The following is a 27,078-nucleotide window of genomic DNA, read 5'->3' on the forward strand; positions in this document are numbered from 1 at the left end:
CGGGGGGAGAGAGAGCCTCACCACCACCCTCTGTGCCAGGTCCGTATCTCTCCCCCCGTACTCTCTTTGAGACTGGTTGTCCACACTGTGGGCTGCTGCCTGCTTGGTAGCAGCCTGGCTGTAGGGGAGTGTGGCGTGGTGATACAGGAGCAGGGTGCCATGTGTTTGCCATTGAACGTGGCATTGCCACGGCAACCGCAGGAATAAGGAGAGGGAGAGAGAGAGAGGAGTGTGTGTAGAAGGGGCGGACTGAGCTGTGAAATCAGTGTGTGTTCTTCACGTGACACACTGGCACACTTCCCATCCTGCCAGTGCCTGCAAACAGAGTGCGCTGGCCTTCCCCACTCACTCCATCTATAGCTGTGCTAAATACCTTTGCAGTTTGTTGCTCGGGGAAGGGGAGATCAGCTCAGTGAATCGGGGGGTGGGTTCGACCTGCGTGTTCCAGTGCTGATCTGTGTTCTCCCCCACCTCCTCATCCACCTCCACCTCCTCATCCTCCTTCCCCACACTTCGCACTGAGGATTGCTCCTCTTCAATCCTCTGTCCCCTGCCCCCGACTACACCACCCCACACTCGCAGCACTGCTGCCCTCACCTCTGCCACCACCCATCCCCACACTCCACCCCCCCCCCCCCCCACTCTGTGCATTGTACCACACACCCTGTTTCTCTCCGACCAAACCACCCGCCCCCCCCACCCACCACCCTCCCACCTCCTCTCCAGCCAGCGCCCATCTCTCTGGCCAACTCTGACCTCCCCCCACCCCACCCCTGCCCTCCCTCCCTCCCTCCCCCATGCCCTCCCCTCCCTATCCCTGGCACCTCCCTCTGCCAGCCTCCCAGCTTCTCCCCTGACTCCCCAGAATTAACTTTCCTCGAATCCCTACAGTGCAGAAGGACGTCTTTCTGTCTACACCCACCACAATCCTACCCAGGCCCCATTCCCGTAAGGTACATATTTACCCTGCTGACCATCTCCCCCCCCCACTCCGACACTGAGGGGCAATTCAGCATGGCCAATCCACCTAACCCGCCCTTCTTTCGGATTGTGGGAGGGAACCGGAGAAACCCACGCAGACACGTGCGGACTCCGCACACACACACAGCGACCCACAAGCCAGGAATCGAACCTCGGGTCCCTGGCGCTGTGAGGCAGCAGTGTTAACCACTGTGCCACCTAGCTGCCTCCCTGGTTGACTGCGGGGAAGCCCGCTAATGAGATATAAATGTATAATAACGGGGATTCCCAAACTCTCACCACAGGAACTCCATTACATCTTCGTCTGGGACAATCTGAATGCGGAACTCCTCACCCCTCCCTCCCCCACACTAGCTTTTCCATCCACCGAGAAGAGAGATGGAACCCCACCCCCCACCCTCTCTCCGCTTTTGTCCTCTCCCGTTGACCTCAACGGAGCAAATGTTTAGGTGTGGCACTCCACTCCCTCAGGGAAATCACCCCTCCTCCCCCCCCCAATACCCCCCCACCACCCCTCTCCGCAGACCTACCCAACAGAAACTCCCATCCAACAATTATTTTGTTACTTGTTCCTGGGACACAGGCATCACTGGCTGGGCCAGCATTTATTGCCCATCCCTAATTGCCCTTGAACCGAGCGTCTCACACGCCATTCAGAGGGCAGTTGAGAGTCAACCACATTGCTGTGGCTCTGGAGTCACAGTAGGCCAGACAAGGTAAGGACGGCAGATTTCCTTCCCTAAAAGGCATCAGTGGACCAGTTAAGTTTTTACAACAATCAGCAATGGTTTCATGAGATTCTTAATTCCAGATTTTTATTGAATTCTAATTCCACCATCTGCCGTGATGGGATTTGAACCCGGGTCCCAGATCCTGCTCTGGGTCTCTGGATTACTAATCCAGGGACCACACCACTATTGACTCCCCAAAGCCTGTCCACCATCTACAAGGCCCAAGTCCAGAGTGTGATGGAACATTCCCCACTTGCCTGGCAACTCCAACAACACTCAAGAAGCTCAACACCATCCAGGACAAAGCAGCCCCGCTTGATTGGCACCACATCCACAAACATCCACTCCCTCCACCACCGACGCTCAGTAGCAGCAGTGTGTACTATCTAGAAACTGCACTGCAGCAATTCATTAAAGAAAATTTGGCATATCCGCTATTACTCTCACCAATAGAACATAGAACATTATAACACAGTACAGGCCCTCCGGCCTCCATGTTGTGCCGAGCTATGTCCAAACCCAAGATCAAGCTATCCCACTCGCCTTCATTCTGGTGTGCTCCATGTGCCTATCCAGTAACCACTTGAAAGTTCCTAAAGTGTCCGATTCCACTATCACAGCATAGTTACAGATGCACCAATGAAAGCTTTCTTTCTGGATGTATCACAGTTTGGTATGGGCTCCTGCTCTGCCCAAGACAGCAAGAAACTACAAAGGATCATGAATGAAGTCCAGTCCATCACTCAAACCAGCCTCCCGTCCATTGACTCTGTCTACACTTCCTGCTGCCTCGGAAAAGCAGCCAGCATCATTAAGGGCCCCACGCACCCCAGACATTCTCTCTTTCACCTTTACCTGTCGGGAAGAAGATACAAAAGTCTGAGGTCATGTACCAACTGACTCAAGAACAGCTTCTTCCATTCCAGACTTTTGAATGGATCTACCTCGCACTAAGTTGATCTTTCTCTACACCCTAGCTATGACTGTAACACTACATTCTGTACCCTCTCCTTTCCTTCTATATGAACTGTATGCTTTGTATCGCGCACAAGAAACAATAGTTTTCACTGCTTACTAATACATGTGACAATAATAAATCAAATCAAATAAAGGAAAGTCTTCCATAATTCTTTTTGATTAACTCCTGTACCTGTCCTTTTTACTTCAAGCATGTGTGGACAGGTGCCCCAGATCTCCCTGTTCCTCTATGGGTATGGTGGCACAATGGTTAACACTGCTGCCTCACAGTGCCAGGACCCAGGTTCGATTCCTGGCTCGGGTCACTGTCTGTGCTACCTTCTGCACTTTGTCCTTTCCTTCTCTATGAATGGTATGCTTTGTATAGTAGGCAAAAAAAACTTTTCACTGCATTCTAATACATGTGACAATAACAAATCAAATCAAATCAAAACCAAAATCAAAGATCCTTAGACAGCACCTTCCAAATCCACGACCACTTCCAGCTGGAAGGACAAGGGCAGCAGATACATGGGAACACCACCACCTGCAAGTTCCCCTCCAAGCCACTCAGCATCCTGATTTGGAAATATATCGGCCGTTCCTTCACTGTCGCTGGGTCAAAATCCTGAGATTCCCTCCCTAATGGCATTGTGGGTCAACCCACAGAACGTGAACTGCAGCGATTCAAGAAGGCGGCTCACCACCACCTTCTCAAGGGACAACTAGGGATGGGCAATAAATGCTGGCCAGCCAGCGACGGCCATAAGCCACAAATAAATAAAAAAAACTATGCCCCTCCATAGCCACTGAGTTCTTAGACAGTTCCTTGGCACTGTCCCCCGAAAGTGCCAAGGGGCAGTGCCGAAGGAGACTGCTTAGACATGGTCCCAGTCATATCACAGCTCAGACTTCCATCTCCTTAAGTACATTGTCACACTTTTTACCCCCATTTCCCCCTCTCCTCTTTTAGATTTAAAGACATGGAAGAATTTAAAAAATTAGACTTGTGAGCCAGAAATTGAGAAGACGTTACAAAGAGTGGTTATGCTTTGAGTGCAGGATCTGTTGTTATGGTGACTAACATAAGGTAACCATTTTGAACAAGGAAAAACAACGAGGTGAAGCCTCCTGTTCTTTGTGAGGGTGATGATGATGTGGGTGGTAGCAGTGTGAGGGAGGACATCAGGATTAACCATCGAATAACACCAATGGCACCCAATGCGGCGCTCTGTTGGTATGGCACCAGAGTACTGGGCATTCCAGTCCCAGAGTGGAACAGGAACCCACTGAACTGGACCAGTACTCGCAGTGCCGTGTTCAATCCCCATCACTGCACAGTGACACACAGGCTAGAGACTTGCAACAGGACAGGCACTTTGATAAGCTGGGGCGGCCATGTTTTATTGGCCAGAAAGAGGTGAGAATTAAGGTGCCAGAGCTCCCGTGAGTGACCTCATCTGCCAGAGGGAGGAACTGCAATGAACAAGGGAGGGTACCAGAGGGCGGACACGGTGGTTAGCACTGCTGCCTCACAGCGCCAGAAGCCAGAGTTCAATTCCAGCCTCGGGTCACTGTCTGTGTGGAGCCTACCTGTCCCGTACGTGTGGGGGGTTTCCTCCAGGTGCATCGGCTACCTCCAAAGATGTGCAGGTTAGGTGCATTGGCCATGCTAAATTCTACCTGAGTGTCTAAAGATGTGTAGGATAGGTGGACTCCGTCATGGGAAATGTGTGAGGTTACGGGGATAGGGTGGGTCAGCACCTGGATAAGATTCTTTTTTTGGGGACTTAGTACAGATCTGATGGGCTGAATGGCCTCCTCTACTGTCAGGATTCTATACTTCTATGATGAGCTGCAACTGGCAAGTTAGGCCAGTGACTCTGTAACTCACTCCCAGGTGTCCATTATTCTATATATAAACCATCTGAATCCCTCGATTTGATTCCAGTCTTTAACTCACTCCCAGGTATCCACTATTCTATATTCAAACCATCTGAACCACTCGGTTAGATTCCAGTCTGTAACTCACTCCCAGGTATCCATTATTCTATATATAAACCATCTGAACCCCTTGATTAGATTCCAGTCTTTAACTCACTCCCAGGTATCCATTATTCTATATTCAAACCATCTGAACCACTCGATTAGATTCCAGTCTGTAACTCACTCCCAGTTATCCATTATTCTATATATAAACCATCTGAACCCCTCGATTAGATTCCAGTCTGTAACTCGCTCCCAGGTATCCATTATTCTATATATAAACCATCTGAACCCCTCGATTAGATTCCAGTCTGTAACTCGCTCCCAGGTATCCATTATTCTATATATAAACCATCTGAACCCCTCGATTAGATTCCAGTCTGTAACTCACTCCCAGGTATCCATTATTCTATATATAAACCATCTGAACCCCTCGATTAGATTCCAGTCTGTAACTCGCTCCCAGGTATCCATTATTCTATATGTAAACCATCTGAACCACTCGATTAGATTCCAGTCTGTAACTCACTCCCAGGTATCCATTATTCTATATATAAACCATCTGAACCCCTCGATTAGATTCCAGTCTGTAACTCACTCCCAGGTATCTATTATTCTATATGTAAACCATCTGAACCACTCGATTAGATTCCAGTCTGTAACTCGCTCCCAGGTATCCATTATTCTATATATAAACCATCTGAACCCCTCGATTAGATTCCAGTCTGTAACTCACTCCCAGGTGTCCATTATTCTACATATAAACCATCTGAACCCCTCGATTTGATTCCAGTCTGTAACTCACTCCCAGGTATCCATTATTCTATATATAAACCATCTGAACCCCTCGATTAGATTCCATTTTGTAACTCACTCCCAGGTATCCATTATTCTACATATAAACCATCTGAATCCCTCGATTAGATTCCAGTCTGTAACTCACTCCCAGGTGTCCATTATTCTACATATAAACCATTTGAACCCCTCGATTTGATTCCAGTCTGTAACTCACTCCCAGGTATCCATTATTCTACATATAAACCATCTGAACCCCTCGATTAGATTCCAGTCTGTAACTCACTCCCAGGTATCCATTATTCTATATATAAACCATCTGAACCCCTCGATTAGATTCCAGTCTGTAACTCGCTCCCAGGTATCCATTATTCTATATATAAACCATCTGAACCCCTCGATTAGATTCCAGTCTGTAACTCACTCCCAGGTATCTATTATTCTATATATAAACCATCTGAACCACTCGATTAGATTCCAGTCTGTAACTCACTCCCAGGTATCTATTATTCTATATATAAACCATCTGAATCCCTCGATTAGATTCCAGTCTGTAACTCACTCCCAGGTATCTATTATTCTATATATAAACCATCTGAACCCCTCGATTAGATTCCAGTCTGTAACTCACTCCCAGGTATCTATTATTCTATATATAAACCATCTGAACCACTCGATTAGATTCCAGTCTGTAACTCACTCCCAGGTATCTATTATTCTATATATAAACCATCTGAACCACTCGATTAGATTCCAGTCTGTAACTCACTCCCAGGTATCCATTATTCTACATATAAACCATCTGAACCACTCGATTAGATTCCAGTCTGTAACTCACTCCCAGGTATCCATTATTCTACATATAAACCATCTGAACCACTCGATTAGATTCCAGTCTGTAACTCACTCCCAGGTTTATATATACAATATGGATGTCATCTGAATCCACCCAGGATGATGCACCACACATTGTAAATTTGATGCAGCTTCAGTTGCTAAGCTACTTTGCAGTTTGTGTCACTCTCTCTGATGTTCATAAGTTTATAAGACAGAGGAGCTGGATTAAGCCATTCAGCCCATCGAGTGCACTCCGATCATGGCTGATATGCTCTCACTCCCATTTTCCTGCCTTCCCTCGATAACCCTTCAACCCATTAACAATTAAAAATCTGTCTAACTCCTCTTTAAATTTCCTCACTGTCCCAGCATCCACCGCACTTTGGGGCAGCAAATTCCACAGATTCACAACCCTTTGGGAGAAGTAATTTCTCCTCAATTCTGTTTTAAATTTGCTACCCCTTATCCTAAGACTATGACCTCTCGTCCTAGAATGCCCCACAAGAGAAGCATCCGCTCCACGTCTACTTTATCCAGGCCTTGTATCATCTTGTACACCTCAATTTGATCTCCCCTCATTCTTCTAAATTCTAGAGAGTATAAACCTAAACTGTTCAATCTCTCTTCATACGACAAACCCCTCATCTCTGGAATTAATCTAGTGAACCTCTAGTGAACTGCCTCCAATGCCACTAAATCTTTCCTCAAATACAGGAACCATAACATTAAATTGTGTTATAGCCAAAATGCAACCACCTCGCCCACCATGGAGTTGGAGTGGGTGAGGGCGGACAGTGGACATGTACATTGGGTGAGACTTTTCTCTAGCTATGACTGTAACATTACATTCTGCATCCTCTCCTTTCCTTCTCTCCTATGCACTGTAAGAACGGTATGTTAGTCTATATAGCACACAAGGAACAATACTTTTCACTGTATCCCAATACATGGGGAGAAAGCGGGAAAGTGGAACTGATCCACTTCAGATCAGCCATGATCTTATTGAATGGTGGGGCAGGCTCCAAGGGCTAGATGGCCTACTCCTGCTCCTATTTCTTCTGTTCTTATGTGACCATAATAAATCAATTCGAACACACCCTCCAATACCAATACTCAGGACAAAATTTTCTACCCCTTTGTGGTGAGGGAGGGGGGTTAAAACGCAGTGAGCTGTTCCATGCACTTGGCTGGGGCTGGATTACCCCACCAGTGGGAAGGACTACAGCAGCACCACTGAGAACCATATGTAAGGTGAGCCTCAGCAACTTAGAGCTCTTTTGATGGCACCTTCCAAATCCGTGTTATTAAAGAACTAGGGCAGCAGATGCACTGTAACACCAATACCTTCCAGCTTCCCTCCAAAGTCAGAGAGCACCGTGACTTGGAAACACACGGGAGGTGATGGTGTAACAGTAATCCAGAGGGCAAGATAATGCCCCAGGGAGCCAGGATCGAATCCCGCCATGGGATCACGATAAAAATCCAGAATGAAAAAAATCTAACAATGACGGTGAAGCCATCGTTATAAAAACCCATCTGGTTCACTGGTGCCCATTAGGGGAGGAAACCTACCGTCCTTACCCAGACAGACCTAGATGTGACTCCAAGCCCACAGTAATGTCCTTTGAAATGATCTTGTGAGACATTTAGTTCAAGCAGCAATTCAGGATGGGCAATGAATGCCCACATCCCATGAATGAATAAAGACCATGTCCTTCCTTCATCTTCACTGGATTGTGATGTAAGTATGTTATTGCTATAGATATGGATTTTATGTCTAAGGGACTGTCAGTCTTTTGCTGCAGTGGTTGGTGTGTCTGGAAAACATTTCACTCAGATGCTAGGCGAGCAAGATAACTACTCATTTTAACCATGTCCTGTTTATTTAGGATAGAGCTTACGGAATTGTGTTTTCAGATGGAGATTTCCCGAGGTTTTGATTAAAGGATGGATGGTGGGGCAAGGTTATATGATGATGTGGCTAAAGAGAGGGGCTGAGCCTATAGCAGGGAAAAAACAGCTTTGGAGTTCTGGTCAGGAATTGCTTGAAGACAGATGTTTCCTGCTGAAACTCATTTTCTCTCTGAAACTACACATTATGGTCAGTATTATGTTTGCTAACTGTATTTAAAGTGATGTTGTAAGTCTGTAAGAGAAACATTGCTCATTTGGGACTGAAATAGCGATAAGTTAGAAATTAAAGTTGTTTCCTTTCATTTTTAAATACTGTTCAACTATTAATAGTTAAGATGCTTCATTTGTTAGAGCTAAACTGTGTTATTAAATAAAGTTTGAATTACTATAAAAGATCCCTAATTTGACGGTGGAAGGGAGTATCCTATCCTCACATTTATGCTAGAATAGAAAAATTGTCAGGATCTAGTCTGGCTTCCTAATATATCTTGGGATTCTCTTCCAGGACCCAGGGACAAGGAACCAGAGAGGTCTCCATCCCTAAATGTGCATACCACATAGACAGCAGGTGATTTAATGAGACAATTCATTGCCAGCTTTCAAAGCGCAATTTAGGACTGGCAACAAATTCCTGCCTGGCCAGCAGATCTGATGTGCTATTAATGAATGGAAGATTAAAAAAAGAGACTCTGACTTTTGGGATCCGTGGAGGACTTCCCACTTACGCAAAGCCATGCATTTTTTAAAGGCAGCAGTCATTCATTTCAATAATGCATGGTGTTCGGATTAACTTTATAATCACCCAGTGGAAAAGCAAAGAGAATTAACAATAGATGGGAATCAGCTCCAAAGAAGTATGAAAAATACATGGCCAGCCATGAATTATCAGGGGAAAACTCTTTCCCAAACTTGTGGAAACTTCAAAACAACATGGAAAGAGCTTGCCAGCTCTCGTTGGACCACTTTCCCAATCTGACCCGGCCTCCCATCTCCATCCGGTCAAATCACCTACCCCCATCCACTCCTTTGACAAAGTGCCTCACAGGAGGCTGCGAAATAAGTTAAGAGCCCATGGTGTTCGAAGCAAGGTACTGACATGGGTTGAAGATTAGCTGACAGGCAGAAGGCAGAGAGTGGGGATAAGGGGGTCCTCATACCCCTAGATCTAAGCGGGTGGCTCGTTGGCCTAGGAGTATGATTCTTGCTTAGGGCAATAGCATTAAAATGCAAGAACTCCCAAAGTTCAAATCCAGATGAGCCCAGAAACTTTTCCCAAAGGTAGGGGAGTCCAGAACTAGAGGGCATAGGTTTAAGGTGAGAGGGGATAGATACAAAAGGGTCCAGAGGGGCAATTTTTTCACACAGAGAGTGGTGAGTGTCTGGAACAAGCTGCCAGACGCAATAGTAGAGGCAGGTACAATTTTGCCTTTTCAAAAGCATTTAGATATTTACATAGGTAAGATGGGTATAGAGGGATATGGGCCAAACATGGGCAATTGGAACTAATTTATTGGTTAAAAAAAAGGGCAGCATGGACAGGTTGGGCTGAAGGGCCTGTTTCCATGCTGCAAACCTCAATGACTCTACGACTCCATTTTCAGGATGGCAAAGAGTGACTAGTGGTGTTTCACAGGGGTCAGTAGCGGGACCACAACTTTTCACTATATACATTAATGATGTGGAAGATGAAACTGAGGGCATGGTTGCTAAATTTGCAGATGATACAAAGATATGTAGAGGGACAGGTAGTGTTGACAAAGTGGGGAGGCTGCAGAAGGACTTGGACAGGTCAGGAGCATGGGGGGGGTCAAAGAAATGACAGATGGAATACAATGTGGGAAAGTGTGAGGTTTTGCACTTTGGTAGGAACTTTGCACTTGGTTATGCACTTTGGTAGGCTTAGAAAATCAGAAGCACCAAGAGACTTGGGAATCTTGTTCAAGATTCTCTTAAGGCTAACGTGTAGGTTCAGTTAGGAGAGCAAATGCAATATTAGCATTCATGTCAAGAGGGCTAGAATACAAGAGCAGGGATGTACTTCTGAGGCTGTATAAGGCTCTGCTCAAACCCCATTAGAGTATTGTGAGCAATTCTGGGACCCATATGTACAACAATGTGCGGGTTAGGTTGATTGGCCATGCTAAAAATTGCCCCTTAGAGTCGTGAGATGCATAGAGGGATTAGTGGGTAAATGTTAGGGATATGGGGGTAGGGCCTGGGTGGGTTTATGGTCGGTGCAGACTCAATAGGCCAAATGGCCTCCTTCTGCACTGTAGGGTTTCTATGATTCATTTTCTATGATCTAAGGAAAGATGTGCTGGTCTTGGAAAGGGTCCAGAGAAGGTTCACAAGAATGATCCCTGGAATGAAGAGCTTGTTGTATGAGGAATGGTTGAGGACTCTGGGTCTGTACCTCATTGGAGTTTAGAAGGATGAGGGGGTATCTTATTGAAACTGACAGGACACTGCGAGGCCTGGATAAAGTGGACATGGAGAGGATGTTTCCTCTAATGGGAGAGACTAGAACTCGAGGGCACAACTTCAGGCTAAAGGTACGATCCTTTAAAACAGAGATGAGGAGGAATTTCTTCAGCCAGAGAGTGGTGAATCTGTGGAACTCTTTGCTGCAGAAGTCTGTGAAGGCCAGATCATTGAATGTCTTTCAGATAGAGATAGATAGGTTGTTGATTAATAAGGGGATCAGGGATTATGGGGAAAAGGCAGGAGAATGGGGATGAGAAAAATAGCCATGATTGAATGGTGGAGCAGCCTTGGTGGGCCGAGTGGCCTGATTTTGCTCTATATCTTATGATCTTATGCCAGCACCTGCTCAATCCCAATATTCTCAACCCTAAACATGTTCAAAGAAAATTTTAAACGAGAACAAATGCTGTTTTCTCAAAATGAAAAGGCAGCCCTCTGATTGGTCTCCCTCAGGTTTGGGGCACTGCCCAGAGGGGGTGCCCAGGGATGGCAACCAGAACAGGAACTGAGGTGAAGATGGCATTTGGCAGTGTTACTGGTGGCAATAGAATGTTCCTCAAGTGGCATAGAAATTAGACTCGGGTGGCTTTAGAAACGGAATGGTATCAGATTAGTTGTCCATGCTCAGCCCAATGTTGACTGCAATTGTACATAGGATCAAAAGGAATAGGAACAGGAGTACATCAGACCAGGGATGGGCAATAAATGCTGGCCTGTCAGCGACACCCATGACCTATGAATAAATAAAAAGAAAATACAGATGCCTACACTGCCACAAAATAAGAATTTCTATAGTCGCTATAAAAGCACATGTTGTCAAAGCTTTTCATCCTGCACTCATCAGGTCAGTGGCAAGAATATCAATGTCAGGGGAAAGAACAACTTCATACTGTACGAGAAGAGAGTACTGACTGGTTAGCAAGTGGGTCACATCAAACAACATGTTCTTTCCTGCTGTTCGTGACAGATAAGGTAACAGACCATACCCAACCAGCCTGTGCCTGCAAAACAAAAAGCACAGGATCCAACACAGGATGTGGTTCCACGATCGGACAACATTTGCTAAGTAATCCTCGGTGTACTAAACATTCCGCTCATAACCAATCTAAGATTGTCATTTGGGCTCTCAGTGTGGTACATTTGTGTGTACCGGAAGTTACATGTATTAATACGCAGGGCTCTGTTTTTTGCTGACAGAAAGAACAGGTAGACACATTGCATCTATTTCAGCTAAACAAAATAATTCATTTCTCAGGGCAATGCCTTGACCAATCACAGACCAGCTGCCTGTTTTAAGTTATCACATTAATACTTGGCAGTTGGCTGTCAGTCACCATTAACTGGTGCATCTTCCTAGGGAACACCTCAACCAATCGGGATCCACCTGCCAACCAATTGGCAATACAAGAAGAAAGGTTTTGACTCCCTTGGGGCAGTCCAAAAATGTCCAGGTTAGGTTGATTGGCTATGCTAAATTGCTCCTTAATGTCAGAGGATTAGTAGGGTAATTATGTGGGGTTACGGAGATAGAGCCTGGGTGGGATTGTTATAGCCGCAGTCTTGATGGGCCGAATGGCCTCCTTCTGCATTTTAGGGATTCCAGGAGTCTCAGAAAATGTCTTTTTTAGGATAATTTTCTATATCCTCCCTGCTCTCCCACTCTACCCCAATAGCTAACTTTGAAGTGAATGAGCATTCAGAGAGCCCTGGGTGGAGATGTCCAATTCTCACTAACCTTTGAGTGAAGAAATGTCACTTCATCTCAGCACCCAATGGTCAAAGCTCCACCCTGAGACTGCAAGCCTTTGTTTTCCCCAACGTATTCGCTCATTCTATTCAAACTCCCCTCATTGGGGCATCCATCTCATCATAGGAGCCAGACCTGCGATCCTTTGTAGAAAACTTCTTAAGGCAATCATATGCTTCCTTGGGTAAGGAAACCATAACTGTACACATGCCTCCAGGTAAGGCCACAATGATTGCTGCAAAATACAATTAAAATTATTCAACGGTGATGATGGAGTTTGTAATCCAGGTCTCTGAATTAATAGACCAGTAGGTTAACCACGTTTTAGTGTATGGGTCAGATATCCCATGGTGTGTTATGCCGTCAGACAAGTCCCCAACTATTTGCTATTTTGGCATTAGTGTAAGGATAAGGTCTTTCATTCCAAGCGAGATTCTACTGACAAACTGGGAAGCTTGTGTCAAAAGAAGCTTTATGTAACAACACAGTTTAGCTACAACAAATGAATCAGCTTAACGTTTAACAATTGAACAATATTTAAACATGACAAGATACAGTCCTTAACTGCTAACCTATGCCTATGAGTTCCAATTCAAGCAATAATCTTCTTACAGACTGAAAACCCCTCATCAAAATTAGTTAGCAACACACAGGATTACATGCTTATACTCAGATTGCCAGTCGTAGAGTTCTCAGTGCGCTTCTGGAGAGAGAGAAACAGAGCGACAGATCTTGCTTCTTTTAGAACCAGGCAACAACTCAGAGTCATAGAGGTTTACAGCATGGAAACAGACCCTTCGGCCCACTTTGTCCATGCAGCCCTTTTTTTTTAAAACCCCTAAGCTAATCCCAATTGCATTTGGCCCAGATCTCTCTATATCCATCGTACCCGTGTAACTATCTAAGTACTTTTTAAAAGTTAAAACTGTACCCGCATATATTACTACCTCTGACAGTTTGTTCCAGACATTCACCACCCTTTGTGTGAAAAAAATTGCCCCTCTGAACTCTTCTGTATCTCTCTCCTCTCACCTTAAACCTCTGCCCTCTAGTTTTACACTCCCCTACCTTTGGGAAAAGATTGTTTTAAAATAAACTGACAGTTTTAAAATAAAAGAGAACTGTGTGAACTCCCTGCAAACCAAGCTCTTCCCATTAATCACATGACTCTTTCTCTTCTCAATCAGCCTAATCTACTCTGATCCTAAGGGAAGTAAAGAGAAATGCATTAATTCCAATTAGTCTAACACATTCCTTGCTAAAAATTAGTTATTATCCTGCACTCTCTACATGGAGCTGCATGTTTCTTTTTCAGGCAAACTGGCATCCTGTAGAAAAAGCTGAATTTTAAACATACACCTTATGTTTAAATACATTTCTTAAAGGAAGGATATCATCACAGGCTGTAACCTCATCGTGGATTAAGGTACCAGTCTAAGTATCATGCTCAATTGTGAGGGCACGGTGGCACAGTGGTTAGCACTGCTGCCTCACAACGCTAGGGACCTGGGTTCAATTCCAGCCTTGGGTCACTGTCTGTGCGGAGTTTGCACATTCTCCCCATGTCTGCATGGGTTTCCTCCAGGTGCTCCAGTTTCCTCCCACACTCTGAAGATGTGCGGGTTAGGTTGATTGGCTGTGCTAAATTGACACTAGTATCAGGGCACTTAGCAGGGTAAATATGTGGGGTTACTCATGGGAATAGGCCCCGGATGGGATTATGGGTCAGTGCAGACTCGATGGGCCAAATGGCCTCCTTCTGCACTGAAGTGATTCTATGATGCAATGAGTGATTTTGACTTTTTTTTTAATTTGTTCATTCGTGGGACATGGGTGTTGCTGACTGGGCCAGCATTTATTACCCATCCCAAATTGTCCTTGAACTGAGTGGCTGACTAGGCCATTTCAGAGGGTGTTTAACAGTCAACCACATTGCTATGGCTCTGGAGTCAGATGTAGGCCAGGCCGGGCAAGGATGGCAGATTTCCTTCCCTACAGGACATTAGTGAACCAGATGGGTTTTTCCGACAATCGACAAATCGATCTAGACTTTTAATTCCAGATTTTTTTAAATATTGAATTCAAATTTCATCATTTAGCATAGTGGGATTCGAACCCAGGTCCCCAGATCTTGCTCTGGGCCTCTGGATTACTCATCCAGTGACAATATCACGATGCCACCACCTCCTTCACTCACATGAAGTCTACCTGTTGATCTTAGGGCGATACTTTGTTGTTGGACAGCCAGGCTCAGGTAGCAGCAGGGTCACCCTGGAGTTCAAAGGTTAGGCGTCAGGGTATTTAAGTCCGCAGTGCAGTACCAAGTGAGTGCAGCACTGTTGGAGGGGTTGCTTTCAAAGAACAAAGAACAGTACAACACAGGAACAGGCCCTTCGGCCCTCCAAGTCCTTGCCAGTCATGATGCCCTAACTAAACTAAGTAAAAAAACTTCTGCCCTTCTGTATCCCTCTATTCCCTCCCTATTCATGTACCCATCTCTTAATTGTTGTGAATATGCCTGCTTCCACCACCTCCTCTGGCAATGCATTCCTGGCACCCACCACTCTCTGCATGAAAAACTTTGGATTACTGATTTAGAGAATCCTACAGTGCAGACAGAGGCCATTTGGCCCATCGAATCTACACCGACCACAATCTTACCCAGGCCCTATCCCCATAACTCCGTGTATTTACCCTAGCTAGTCCCCCTGACACTAAGGGGTAATTTAGCACGGCCAAACCACCTAAACCCCACATCTTTGGACTGTGGGAAGAAACAGAAAACTCGGAGGAAACCCACGCAGACACGGGGAGAACGTGCAGATTCCACACAGAGTGACCTGAGGGCAGGAATCGAACCTGGGGTCCCTGGAGCTGAGGCAGCAATGCTTCTCCCACACATGTCCTTTAAACTTTCCCCCTCTCACCTTGAACCTGTGCCCCCTTGTAATTGACATTTCCACCCTGGGAAAAAGCCTTTGACCATCCACCCTGTCTATGCCTATCATATTATAGGCCTCTATCAGGTCTCCCCTCAGCCTCCGGCTTTCCAGTGAAAACAATCCCAGTTTATTCAACCTCTCCTCATATCCAACACTTCAAGATCAGGCAACATCCTCGTGAACGTTTTTTGCGCTCTTTCCAAAGCTTCCACATCCTTCTGGCAGTGTGGCAACCAGAACTGCATGCAAAACTCCAACTGCAGCCTAACCAAGGTTTTACACATGAGGCTGAAATGAGGATTTTATCTGCGATCTGAAGTGAATGTAAAAGGCTGGACTGAATGGAGCAGGGGAATTAACTTTGGCATATTGACCAAAGAGACAGATCTGTTCATGATCACATTCCTGTTCGTAGGAGTTTGCTGTGTCCAAGTTGGCCACGTTTTTATATTAGAGTGACGACACTTCCAGGAGTGATGGCCAACTGTTTTGGGGGGGGCTTCAGAGGACATGATGGCAATGCATGACTAACTTTCCTCCATCTGCTCTCCTGACACTCCCTTTACCTCCCTTCCCCTCCCCGTCCATCCCCTCGCTCCACCCCACTCATCCGCTCTGGGTTTTCCCATTTTATGTACCCCAACTTCTGGGAATGGCCAAAAATTCGATTTGATTAATATTGACTTATTGCTCCATTACTTTTTCTATAATTAACTGCACAGAAGAATTCGGGGTTCTTTTGGCGAAAATAGAGTGTCGGATCTTGGCTCAGCAAGCCACCCCCCCGCCACCTCCCCCTTCACCTTCCCCATCCCACCCGCTCCCAAACCCCCTGCCATTTTACAACATCATGGGGAGAATTAGTTCCGACTTACGACATTTTGACTTAAAACGTGGTTTTCAGGAAGCAGGTTGTGTCGCAAGTCCGAAGACTCTTTCAGTAAAGAAAGTCTCGCCAATGCTTCTACTTTCTCAGGAGGTTAAGAAAATTTGGCACATCCTCTACAACTCTCGCTAATTTTTTACAGATGCATCATAGAAAGCATCCTTTCTGGTTGTATCACAGCTTGGTATGGGCTCCTGCTCTGCCCAAGACCGCAAGAAACTACAAAAGGTTGTGAATGTAGCCCAGTCCGTCACTCAAACCAGCCTCCCATCCATTGACTCTGTCTACACTTCCCGCTGCCTTGATAAAGTAGCCAGCATAATCAAAGACCCCACACACCCCAGACATTCTCTCTTCCACCTTCTTCTATTGGGAAAAAGATACAAAAATCTGAGGTCACGTACCAACCGACTCAAGAACAGCTTCTTCCCTGCTGCTGTCAGACTTGAATGGACCTATCTCGCATTAAGTTAATCTTTCTCCTCACCCAAGCTATGGCTGTAACACTACATTCTGCACGCTCTTGTTTACTTCTCCCCTACGTATTTAATGAACATAGACATAGAACAGAATCCCGACAGTGCAGAAAGAGGCTGTTCAGCCCATCTAGACCGCACCAACCACAATCCCACCCAGGCCCTAATCCTGTAACCCCACATTTACCCTGCTAAACTCCTGAGACTAGGGTTAATTTAGCATGGCCAATCAACCTAATCCACACATCTTTGGATTGTGGGAGGACCGGAACACCCAGAAGAAACCTACGCAGACATGGGGGAGAACGTACAAACTCCATACAGGCAGTGACCCAGGGCCAGAGTTGAACCCGGTGCTCTGGTGCTGTGAGGGAGCAGTGCTAACCACTGTGCCACCATGCCCCTCCACATGCTTTGTCTGTACAGTGCACAAGAAACAATACTTTTCACTATATACTAATGCACGTGACAATAATAAATCAAATCAAATCTGAATTCCTCTCAATAAGATAACTTTGGTGTGAACGTGTTTCCCACTTTAACTGTTTAATCATTGACACGCAACAATATTTTCCCTTATTTCCCAAAAAAAGTGACAATAATAAATCAACTATGGGGCAGCACAGTGGTTAGCACTGCTGCCTCACAGTGCCAAGGGACTTGGGTTTGATTCCCGGTGTGGAGTTTGCACATTCTCCCCGTGTCTGCATGGGTTTCCTCTGAGTATTCCAGTTTCCTCTCACAGTCCAAAGCTGTGCAGGTTAGCTGGATTGGCTATGCTAAATTGCCTCGGGGGGGGGGGGTACTAGCAGGGTAAATACATGGGGTTTTGAGGATGGGGCCTGGGTGGGATTGTTGTCAGTGCTGACTCAATGGGCCAAATGGCCTCCTTCTGCACTGTAGGATTCTATGAAATCAAATCCAGACCTATTGAAAAGTGGATATAAGATGATTTAGGATATTTGGAGATTGTAAAAAGGTGCTGCATCCAAAAAGGATTGCTGCACCTCCTTTTTATTTGCCGTTTTACTTCATCAGCTGAGGTGCCTTTAATATTTCCAGCTACAGCACTCCTAACGTCAGGCACCCTTACTGCATTCGACTAAAACACTACCCAGAGCTCTGCATCATTCTGATAATGAGCCAACCCTTCAGAATGGAACACAGCTACTGGTCTGACATAGATTCATTTAAAACTGCTGTCTTGCACCCCATGAGAGTCAGCCTCGTTATGTGAAGAAATAAAACACGCACCCAGTTGTGGAGTGAAACTTGAATGGGGCACCAATCCGCCCACGGTGAAAAGCAATGCAGTTTATCTAATTATCAATGAAACAGTGGCCTCTCAAACCGTACGTCACAGTAGGTCCTGGGCACACCATAAGCAAAACTGCAGAGTTATTAATATCAATATATTCAGACTCAATGTATTCTATGTGTATATATATATATATTTATATATATACACACACACACTCACTCATACACACACACTCAAACACACACACACTCGCTCGCACTCACACGCACACAAACACACACACTGACACTCACGAACTCAAATACACACACACATTCACACATGCACACTCACACGCACTCACACACACACTCACATGCACCCAAACATACACACACACTCACAGGCACAAAAACACACACTCAAACATACACACACGCAACACACACAGACATACACATAACACACACACACTCAAATACACATTCACACACAAACACACTCACTCACACACACTCAAACACACACACATTCACACACACACTCAAACACACACACACAAACACACACACAAACATGCACATTCACACATTCAGACACACAAAAATGCACACACACCCACACAGACTCAAACACACATACTAACACATACACACACAAACATGCACACACACATACAAACTCAAACATGCATACTAACACATACACACACAAACATGCACACTTAAACATTCATACACACATGCACACTACAGCACAACATAAAACTGCAGCGTTATTTACATCAATATATTTATTCTTAATGTATTTGATGTATATATGTATGTATATATAGATACACAAACATGCACACTCACAAACATGCACACTCACACATTAGCAGACTAGCACATACATGTACACACAAGTGCACACATACATGCACAACAAAAACATACACATGCGCTCAAGTGCATGAGTGATGCTGCACATTCACACAAGAATGAGTTTTTTTATTGTCACAAGTAGGCTTACATTAACACTGCAATGAAGTTACTGTGAAAATCCCCTAGTCGCCACACTCCAGCGCGTGTTCAGGTACATTGAGGGAGAATTTAGCACGACCAATGTACCTAACCAGCACGTCTTTCGCACTATGGGAGGAAACCAGAGCACCTGGAGGAGACCCACGCAGACATGGGGAGAATGTGCAAACTCCACACAGACAGTGAGCTAAACTCGGAATTGAACCCGGGTCCCTGGCGCTGTGAGGCAGCAGTGCTAACCACCGTGGAACCGCACCACCCCCATGTACCAATCAATATTCATTCTGAAGACATTTTTACTGAGTGGGACAGATGCAAAAAAAAACGAGAATTACAGGAGAAATTTTTAAAGCGGTTAGGGGAAAGGAGAGTATTTTTAGGTAAATTTAATCAATGCACCACTGGACTATTTCAGAAAAAGCAATGGCACAAACAGTGAAAATCGAGAAGGGAAAATGATTGGCCCAAGGAGTAAAAGAGGAAGATTTTAAAATTAGAAATAAATATATAGGTGTTAAAATGGTGTGAATGGGTACTTCAGTGAGCAAGTTCTGCCAAACAACTCACAGACAATATTCTCTCTGTATTCATTCCAAGAATCAATCAGGAATGATTTCTCTGTGAACCTGCTGTAAACCTTCAGTGTCAAGGTCAAACCTGCGGCACACACTCACACCAGGCATTGGCTGTCAATCCAACCATTCACAGACACTGATGGGTGATACATGGAACACAATCAGTTCACCAACTCCGCACTGCCTCAGCAAAACCATTAGCCAGTCCGTAGAGGATGCAATCCACTCAAGGACTAAAAAGCTAGCATTCATTTATCGTTATGTAACCCAGATCACATCTCGATTAGTGTCTGCATCATTCCGAAGTATCCATTATTCTATATATAAACCATATTAACCCATCTTTTAGATCCCAGTCTGTACCTCACTCCCAGGTATCCATTATTCTACATATAAACCATCTGAACCCCTCGATTAGAATCCAGTCTGTAACTCACTCCCAGGTATCCATTATTCTACATATAAACCATCTGAACCCCTCGATTAGATTCCAGTCTGTAACTCACTCCCAGGTATCCATTATTCTACATATAAACCATCTGAATCCCTCAATTAGATTCCAGTCTGTAACTCACTCCCAGGTTTCCATTATTCTACATATAAACCATCTGAATCCCTCGATTAGATTCCAGTCTGTAACTCACTCCCAGGTATCCATTATTCTACATATAAACCATCTGAATCCCTCAATTAGATTCCAGTTTGTAACTCACTCCCAGGTATCCATTATTCTACATATAAACCATCTGAATCCCTCGATTAGATTCCAGTCTGTAACTCACTCCCAGGTATCCATTATTCTACATATAAACCATCTGAATCCCTCAATTAGATTCCAGTTTGTAACTCACTCCCAGGTATCCATTATTCTATATATAAACCATCTGAACCCCTTGATTAGATTCCAGTCTGTAACTCACTCCCAGGTATCCATTATTCTACATATAAACCATCTGAATCCCTCGATTAGATTCCAGTCTGTAACTCACTCCCAGGTATCCATTATTCTACATATAAACCATCTGAATCCCTCAATTAGATTCCAGTTTGTAACTCACTCCCAGGTATCCATTATTCTATATATAAACCATCTGAACCCCTTGATTAGATTCCAGTCTGTAACTCACTCCCAGGTATCCATTATTCTACATATAAACCATCTGAATCCCTCGATTAGATTCCAGTCTTTAACTCACTCCCAGGTATCCATTATTCTATATATAAACCATCTGAACTTCTCGATTAGATTCCAGTCTGTAACTCACTCCCAGGTATCCATTATTCTATATATAAACCATCTGAACTTCTCGATTAGATTCCAGTCTGTAACTCACTCCCGGGTATCCATTATTCTATATATAAACCATCTGAACCCCTCGATTAGATTCCAGTCTGTAACTCACTCCCAGGTGTCCATTATTCTATATATAAACCATCTGAACCCCTCAATTAGATTCCAGTCTGTGATTCACTCCCAGGTATCCATTATTCTATACATAAACCATCTGAACACCTCAATTAGATTGCAGACTGTGCATCACACCCAGGTATTCCCCATTCGATACATAAACCATCTTAACCCCTCGATTAGATTCCAGCCTGTAACTCAATCTCAGGTATCCATTATTCTATATATAAACCATCGATTAGATTCCAGTGTGTAACTCACTCCCAGCTATCCATTATTCTATATATAAATCATCTGAACTCCTCGATTAGATTCCAGTCTGTAACTCACTCCCAGGTATCCATTATTCTATATATAAACCATCTGAACCACTCGATTAGATTCCAGATTTTACATCACACCAAGGTATTCACCACTCTATAGTATATACTATATGAACCCATCTTTTAGATTTCTGTGTGTCACTCACTCCCAAATATCCATTATTCTATATATAAACCATCTCAACCCCTCGATTAGATTCCAGTCTGTAACTCACTCCCAGGTATCCATTATTCTATATATAAACCATCTGAATCCCTCGATTAGATTCCAGTCTGTAACTCACTCCCAGCTATCCATTATTCTATATATAAACCATCTGAACCCCTCGATTAGATTCCAGTCTGTAACTCACTCCCAGCTATCCATTATTCTATATATAAACCATCTGAACCCCTCGATTAGATTCCAGTGTGTAACTCACTCCCAAATATCCATTATTCTATATATAAACCATCTGAACCCCTCGATTAGATTCCAGTCTGTAACTCACTCCCAGGTATCCATTATTCTATATATAAACCATCTCAACCCCTCGATTAGATTCCAGTCTGTAACTCACTCCCAGCTATCCATTATTCTATATATAAACCATCTGAACCCCTCGATTAGATTCCAGTCTGTAACTCACTCCCAGCTATCCATTATTCTATATATAAACCATCTTAACCCCTCGATTAGATTCCAGTCTGTAACTCACTCCCAGCTATCCATTATTCTATATATAAACCATCTTAACCCCTCGATTAGATTCCAGTCTGTAACTCACTCCCAGCTATCCATTATTCTATATATAAACCATCTCAACCCCTCGATTAGATTCCAGTCTCACCCCACGAGTATCCATTATGTTGCATTTTTACAGCTGATTCCCATTCACTGCTGACATTCGTTGGGGTAAATACCTGGAGTAATGTTCACTCACGTGTGAAAAGGTCTCGAATGCGTTGCAATGGACCCCGAGTCACTCTATCGGACATATCCTACCCGCTGTCCCTTTCCCACTTTGTAACTCAGAGTGTGAGAAATTGCAGCGTCTCTGTGTGAACATGGAGATCTATCTGCAGCAGGCAAGCCCGCTCACTTCTCTTCAAATATCTCAGACAAAGCAACAAACATTAGGCAGTTAGCTTGTTCAAATTCACTATCCTTTAAGAAGTTAATTCTCCCAACAGTGCAACTGCACCGCGTCTCTCCCAGTCTAATGCTGTCTCTCTCTCTCTCTCGCTCCAATGTCAGGCAGATGCTATTTGCTAATGTGAATGTGCCAGTTCGTTCTGTGAGATCCACTGGTGTTTTAACATCTTTGGGGGCTGGTGTGATATATTCCCCACCCCCTTCCCCAATCTCCCCTCCCCCCGACCACCCCCAACCCCCCAGCTCAGGGTCCCACCAATAGCCCCCTACACCTGATCTGACTTTACACACAGTGGCTACCTGCCCTGCTGAATGCAAGAGATCACAATGCAAAAATATCTCTCGGGGACAGGATTTCATTGCAATCAGGAATCAGATCAAATTCAAAGTGGGGGAGGGGCCTGGTAATCAAATTGATTCATGGAAGAGAAAGCACGCACTCACACACTTAACATTAAATCCAAACTAGCCTGCTGCCCAGTCACTCTTTCACACATACACTCACTTACACATATCAAATCTAAACTATCCTGCTCCCTAGTGTCTCTCTCTCTCTCTCTCCCACACACACTTAGAGCAAAACCAAACTATACTGTTGCCCAGTCACTCTCTCTCACACACACACAGTTACATCAGATCCAACCTACACAGTTTCCTACTCTCTCACACACACACCGTTACACCAAATCCAAACAACACTGTTTCCTACTCTCTCTCTCACACACACACATACAGTTATATCAGATCCAAACGACACTGTTTCCTACTCTCTCTCACACACACACAGACACATTTACATCAAATCCAAACTAGTGTTGCCCAGTCTCTCTCTCTCATACACACACTTACATCAAATCCAAAGTAGACAGCAACCTTCTGTCTCACACACACACACACACATTCAGACACTTACATCAAATGCAAATTACATTGTTGCCTGGTATCTCTCACACACACACAGTCACATCAAAGTCAAACTACACTGTTGACTAATCTCTCTGTCTCACATTCACACACAGTTACATCAAATCCAAACTACACTGTTGCTTAGTGTGTGTCTCTCTCTCACACACAGACACACTTACATCAAACATAACTACACTTTGCCTAGTCTCCATCTTTCACACACACATATACACACTTCACACACACTTACACCCAAACTGTTGGCTCATCTCTCTCTCACTTACACACATTTACACTCACAATAACATCAAATCCAAATTAAATTTTGCCTAGTCTCTCTCTCTCTCACACACTTACACTCACACACACACACACACGTACTTACATCAAATCCAAGCTACACTGCGGCCTTGTCTCTCTCTCTCTCACACACATGCACACATACATACTTCACAACACTTACATCCAAACTACACTGTTGGCTCATCCCTCTCTCTCACTTACACACATTTACACACACAATAACATCAAATCCAAACTACACTGTTGACTAGTCTCTCTCTCTCTCTCACATTTACACTCACAATAAAATCAAATCCAAACTACAATTTTATCCAATGTCTCTGTCTTACATACACACACACACTTACACCAAATCCAAACTACACTGTGTCCTAGTCTCTCTCTCACATGCACACAGTTACATCAAATCCAAAGTATACTATGGCCTTGTCTCTCTCTCTGTCAAACACAGACTTACATCAAACCCAAACTACACTGTTGCCTTGTCTCTCTCTCTCTCACACACACACACACACGCACACACACACACACACACGCACACGTATACACACACTCACAATAAAATCAAATCTAAACTACAATTTTGTCTAGTCTCTCTGTCTTACACACACACACACTTACACCAAATCCAAACTACACTGTGGCCTAGTCTCTCTCTCACATGCACACAGTTACATCAATTCCAAACTACACTGTTGCTTAGTGTGTGTCTCTCTCACACACACAGACACACTTACATCAAACATAACTACACTTTGCCTAGTCTCCATCTCTCACACCCCACATAAACATGCACACACACACACACACACACACATACATCAATTCCAAACTACACTGTTGCCTTGTCTCTCTCTCTCACACACATACGCACACACACACACATTTGAACAAATGCAAACTATACTGTTGCCTAGAGTCTCTCTCTCACACACACACTAACATCAAGTCCAAACTACACTTTACCTCGTCTCCATCTCTCACACACACACACACACACATATACATCCAAACTGTTGGCTCATCTCTCTCTCTCGCTTACACACATTTACACACACAATAACCTCAAATCTGAATTAAATTTTGCCTAGTCTCTCTCTTTCTCACTCACACACACACACACACACACATCAAATCCAAACTACACTGTTGACTAGTCTCTCTCCCTCTCACACACATTTTCACACACAATAAAATCAAGTCCAAACTACAATTTTGTCTAGTCTTTCTGTCTTACACACACACACTTACACCAAATTGAAACTACACTGTGGCCTAGTCTCTCTCTCACATGCACACAGTTACACCAAATCCAAACTACACTGTGGCCTAGTCTCTCTCTCACATGCACACAGTTACACCAAATCCAAACTACACTGTGGCCTAGTCTCTCTCTCACATGCACACAGTTACATCAAATCCAAACTACACTGTGGCCTAGTCTCTCTCTCTCTCTCTCTCAAACACAGACTTACATCAAACCCAAACTACACTGTTGCCTTGTCTCTCTCTCTCACACACACACAAATTTGAACAAATGCAAACTACACTGTTGCCTAGAGTCTCTCTCTCACACTCACACACTTACATCAAATCCAAACTACACTTTGCCTAGTCTCCAAATCACACACACATACTTTACACACACTTACATCCAAACTACACCGTTGGCTCATCTCTCTCACACACATTTATACACACAATAACATCAAATCCTAACTAAATTTTGCCTAGTCTCTCTCTCATACACACATACAAACACACGCACACACATCACATCCAAACTACACAGTTGTCTAGTCTGTCTTGCCCGCACCCCCCCCCCCGCGAACACACACACTTACATCAGATCCAAAGTACACAGTTGCTTTGTCTCTTTCTCTCTCACACACACACACACATCAAATGCAAACTATAATGTTGCCTTGTCAGTCTCTCACACACACACACACTTAGAACAAATCCAAACTAAACTGTTGCCTTCTCTCTCTCGCAAACACACACTGGCAACAAATCCAAACTATATTGTTTCCTCGTCTCTCTCTTTCTCACACACACACAAACACTCTTACATCAACTCCAAACCACACTGTTGCTTAGTCTCCCTCACACACACACATCAAATGCAAACTACACTTCTGCGTAGTCTCGCTCTCTCTCACACACACACACATACATCAAATCCAAACCATACTACTGCCTTGTCTCTCTCTCTCACACACACACACTCACATACAATTACATCAAATCGAAACCACACTGTTGTCTCTCTCTCTCTCTGTCACACACACACACATAAATACACAGACACAAGCAGAGCGGATCAGAGTTGAAAGTCCTTTCACCACCTTGCGTTATCGTCACTATACCACGCAAGGAGGAGGAGGAGGGAGGAGGAGGAGGAAGAGGAGGCCCTTCGGCCTATCGCATCTCTACCCGGGCCTCAAATGTGGCATGGAAGTGACCTGTGGATTATATAATGAAACAGCAGGACAACTTTACAACAGCGCCTTGGCAACCATAGCAGCTTAGCGCCCTCAGATATATGCACACAGAGGGGGAAAAAAGCTGCAAACCTGAGCGAAAAAACAAGAATAGGCGAGCCTTGAGTCCAGATCACAGCGACCAAGATCCTAGTGAGAGAGAGCCCGGCTAGCGTGCGTCTTGCAGGCTATTTACATTGGGAACTGTCCGCGGTGCTGAAACGTTATATCATTAAGAAAACGCAGCAACCCTCTCCTTTCCTGCCTCTCTCCCCCTCCACACACACACAAAACACAACCTCTTTAACATTGAAATGAGAAGCCTGGGGGTAATTTACCCATTGACATGTGAATGCCTAGAACAGTCACATAGTCCAAAGTGCTATGCAATTTCAGAACAACATCCATGCTGTTTCCAGGAACTAAGAACTGAGCTGTCTTGTATTTTTTTTAAAAGGAATAACAAATGGTTTATTGAGGAAAAAACAGGCCAACTGCAGGCATGGATTGAATTATTGTTCTTGGTCAAGGAAAGAAAAATAGATCATTGATTTTAAACTACAAAAGTCATCACAGTCCAAGGTAGGGGAAGAAAGGGAGATGAATAAAACGGGAATTTAATACATCTTCCCTGACACAACACAACACAACACTGTAAAATAAAACGAAGGTAATTACCTCGAAAGGAGGCATAAGACATCGTTCCTTTGGCCCCGTCTGTGGTATCTGGGTTTTTTTTTGGTTGTTGTTGGGGAAGGGTGGAGGGGGAAGGGGGAGGGGGAGAGGGGGTTTGGCGTTGCAGTTTAGTCCCAGAGCTTGTTCATGGACGCCGGTATAAAATAAATGCAGCCACTAGGAGCGATTAAAGGCAACGTGGAGATACGGCGAGAGCTAAACCAGCCACCTCCAGTGTGACTCACCCAGTACCGCATATCGTCAAACGC

At 44.4% G+C, this 27,078-nt stretch overlaps 1 protein-coding gene across 6 annotated transcripts in view; it reads right to left on the reverse strand.

Moving 5' to 3' along the window:
• Positions 1-26,851, reverse strand: part of LOC145335766 (ras/Rap GTPase-activating protein SynGAP-like) — a 565,240-nt gene extending 538,389 nt beyond the window's left edge. For all 6 annotated transcript variants that reach the window (XM_080181495.1, XM_080181494.1, XM_080181493.1 and 3 more), the window contains exon 1: positions 26,813-26,851. In XM_080181495.1, coding sequence (XP_080037621.1) covers positions 26,813-26,834 — 22 coding nt within the window. In that variant the 5' untranslated portion in view covers positions 26,835-26,851. The remainder of the gene's footprint in view (positions 1-26,812) is intronic.
• Positions 26,852-27,078: the final 227 nt, after the last annotated feature.

The sequence above is a fragment of the Carcharhinus amblyrhynchos genome, unplaced genomic scaffold (assembly GCF_965287045.1).
Source record: "Carcharhinus amblyrhynchos unplaced genomic scaffold, sCarAmb.v2.hapA scaffold_40, whole genome shotgun sequence".
NCBI classification, from domain to species: domain Eukaryota; kingdom Metazoa; phylum Chordata; class Chondrichthyes; order Carcharhiniformes; family Carcharhinidae; genus Carcharhinus; species Carcharhinus amblyrhynchos.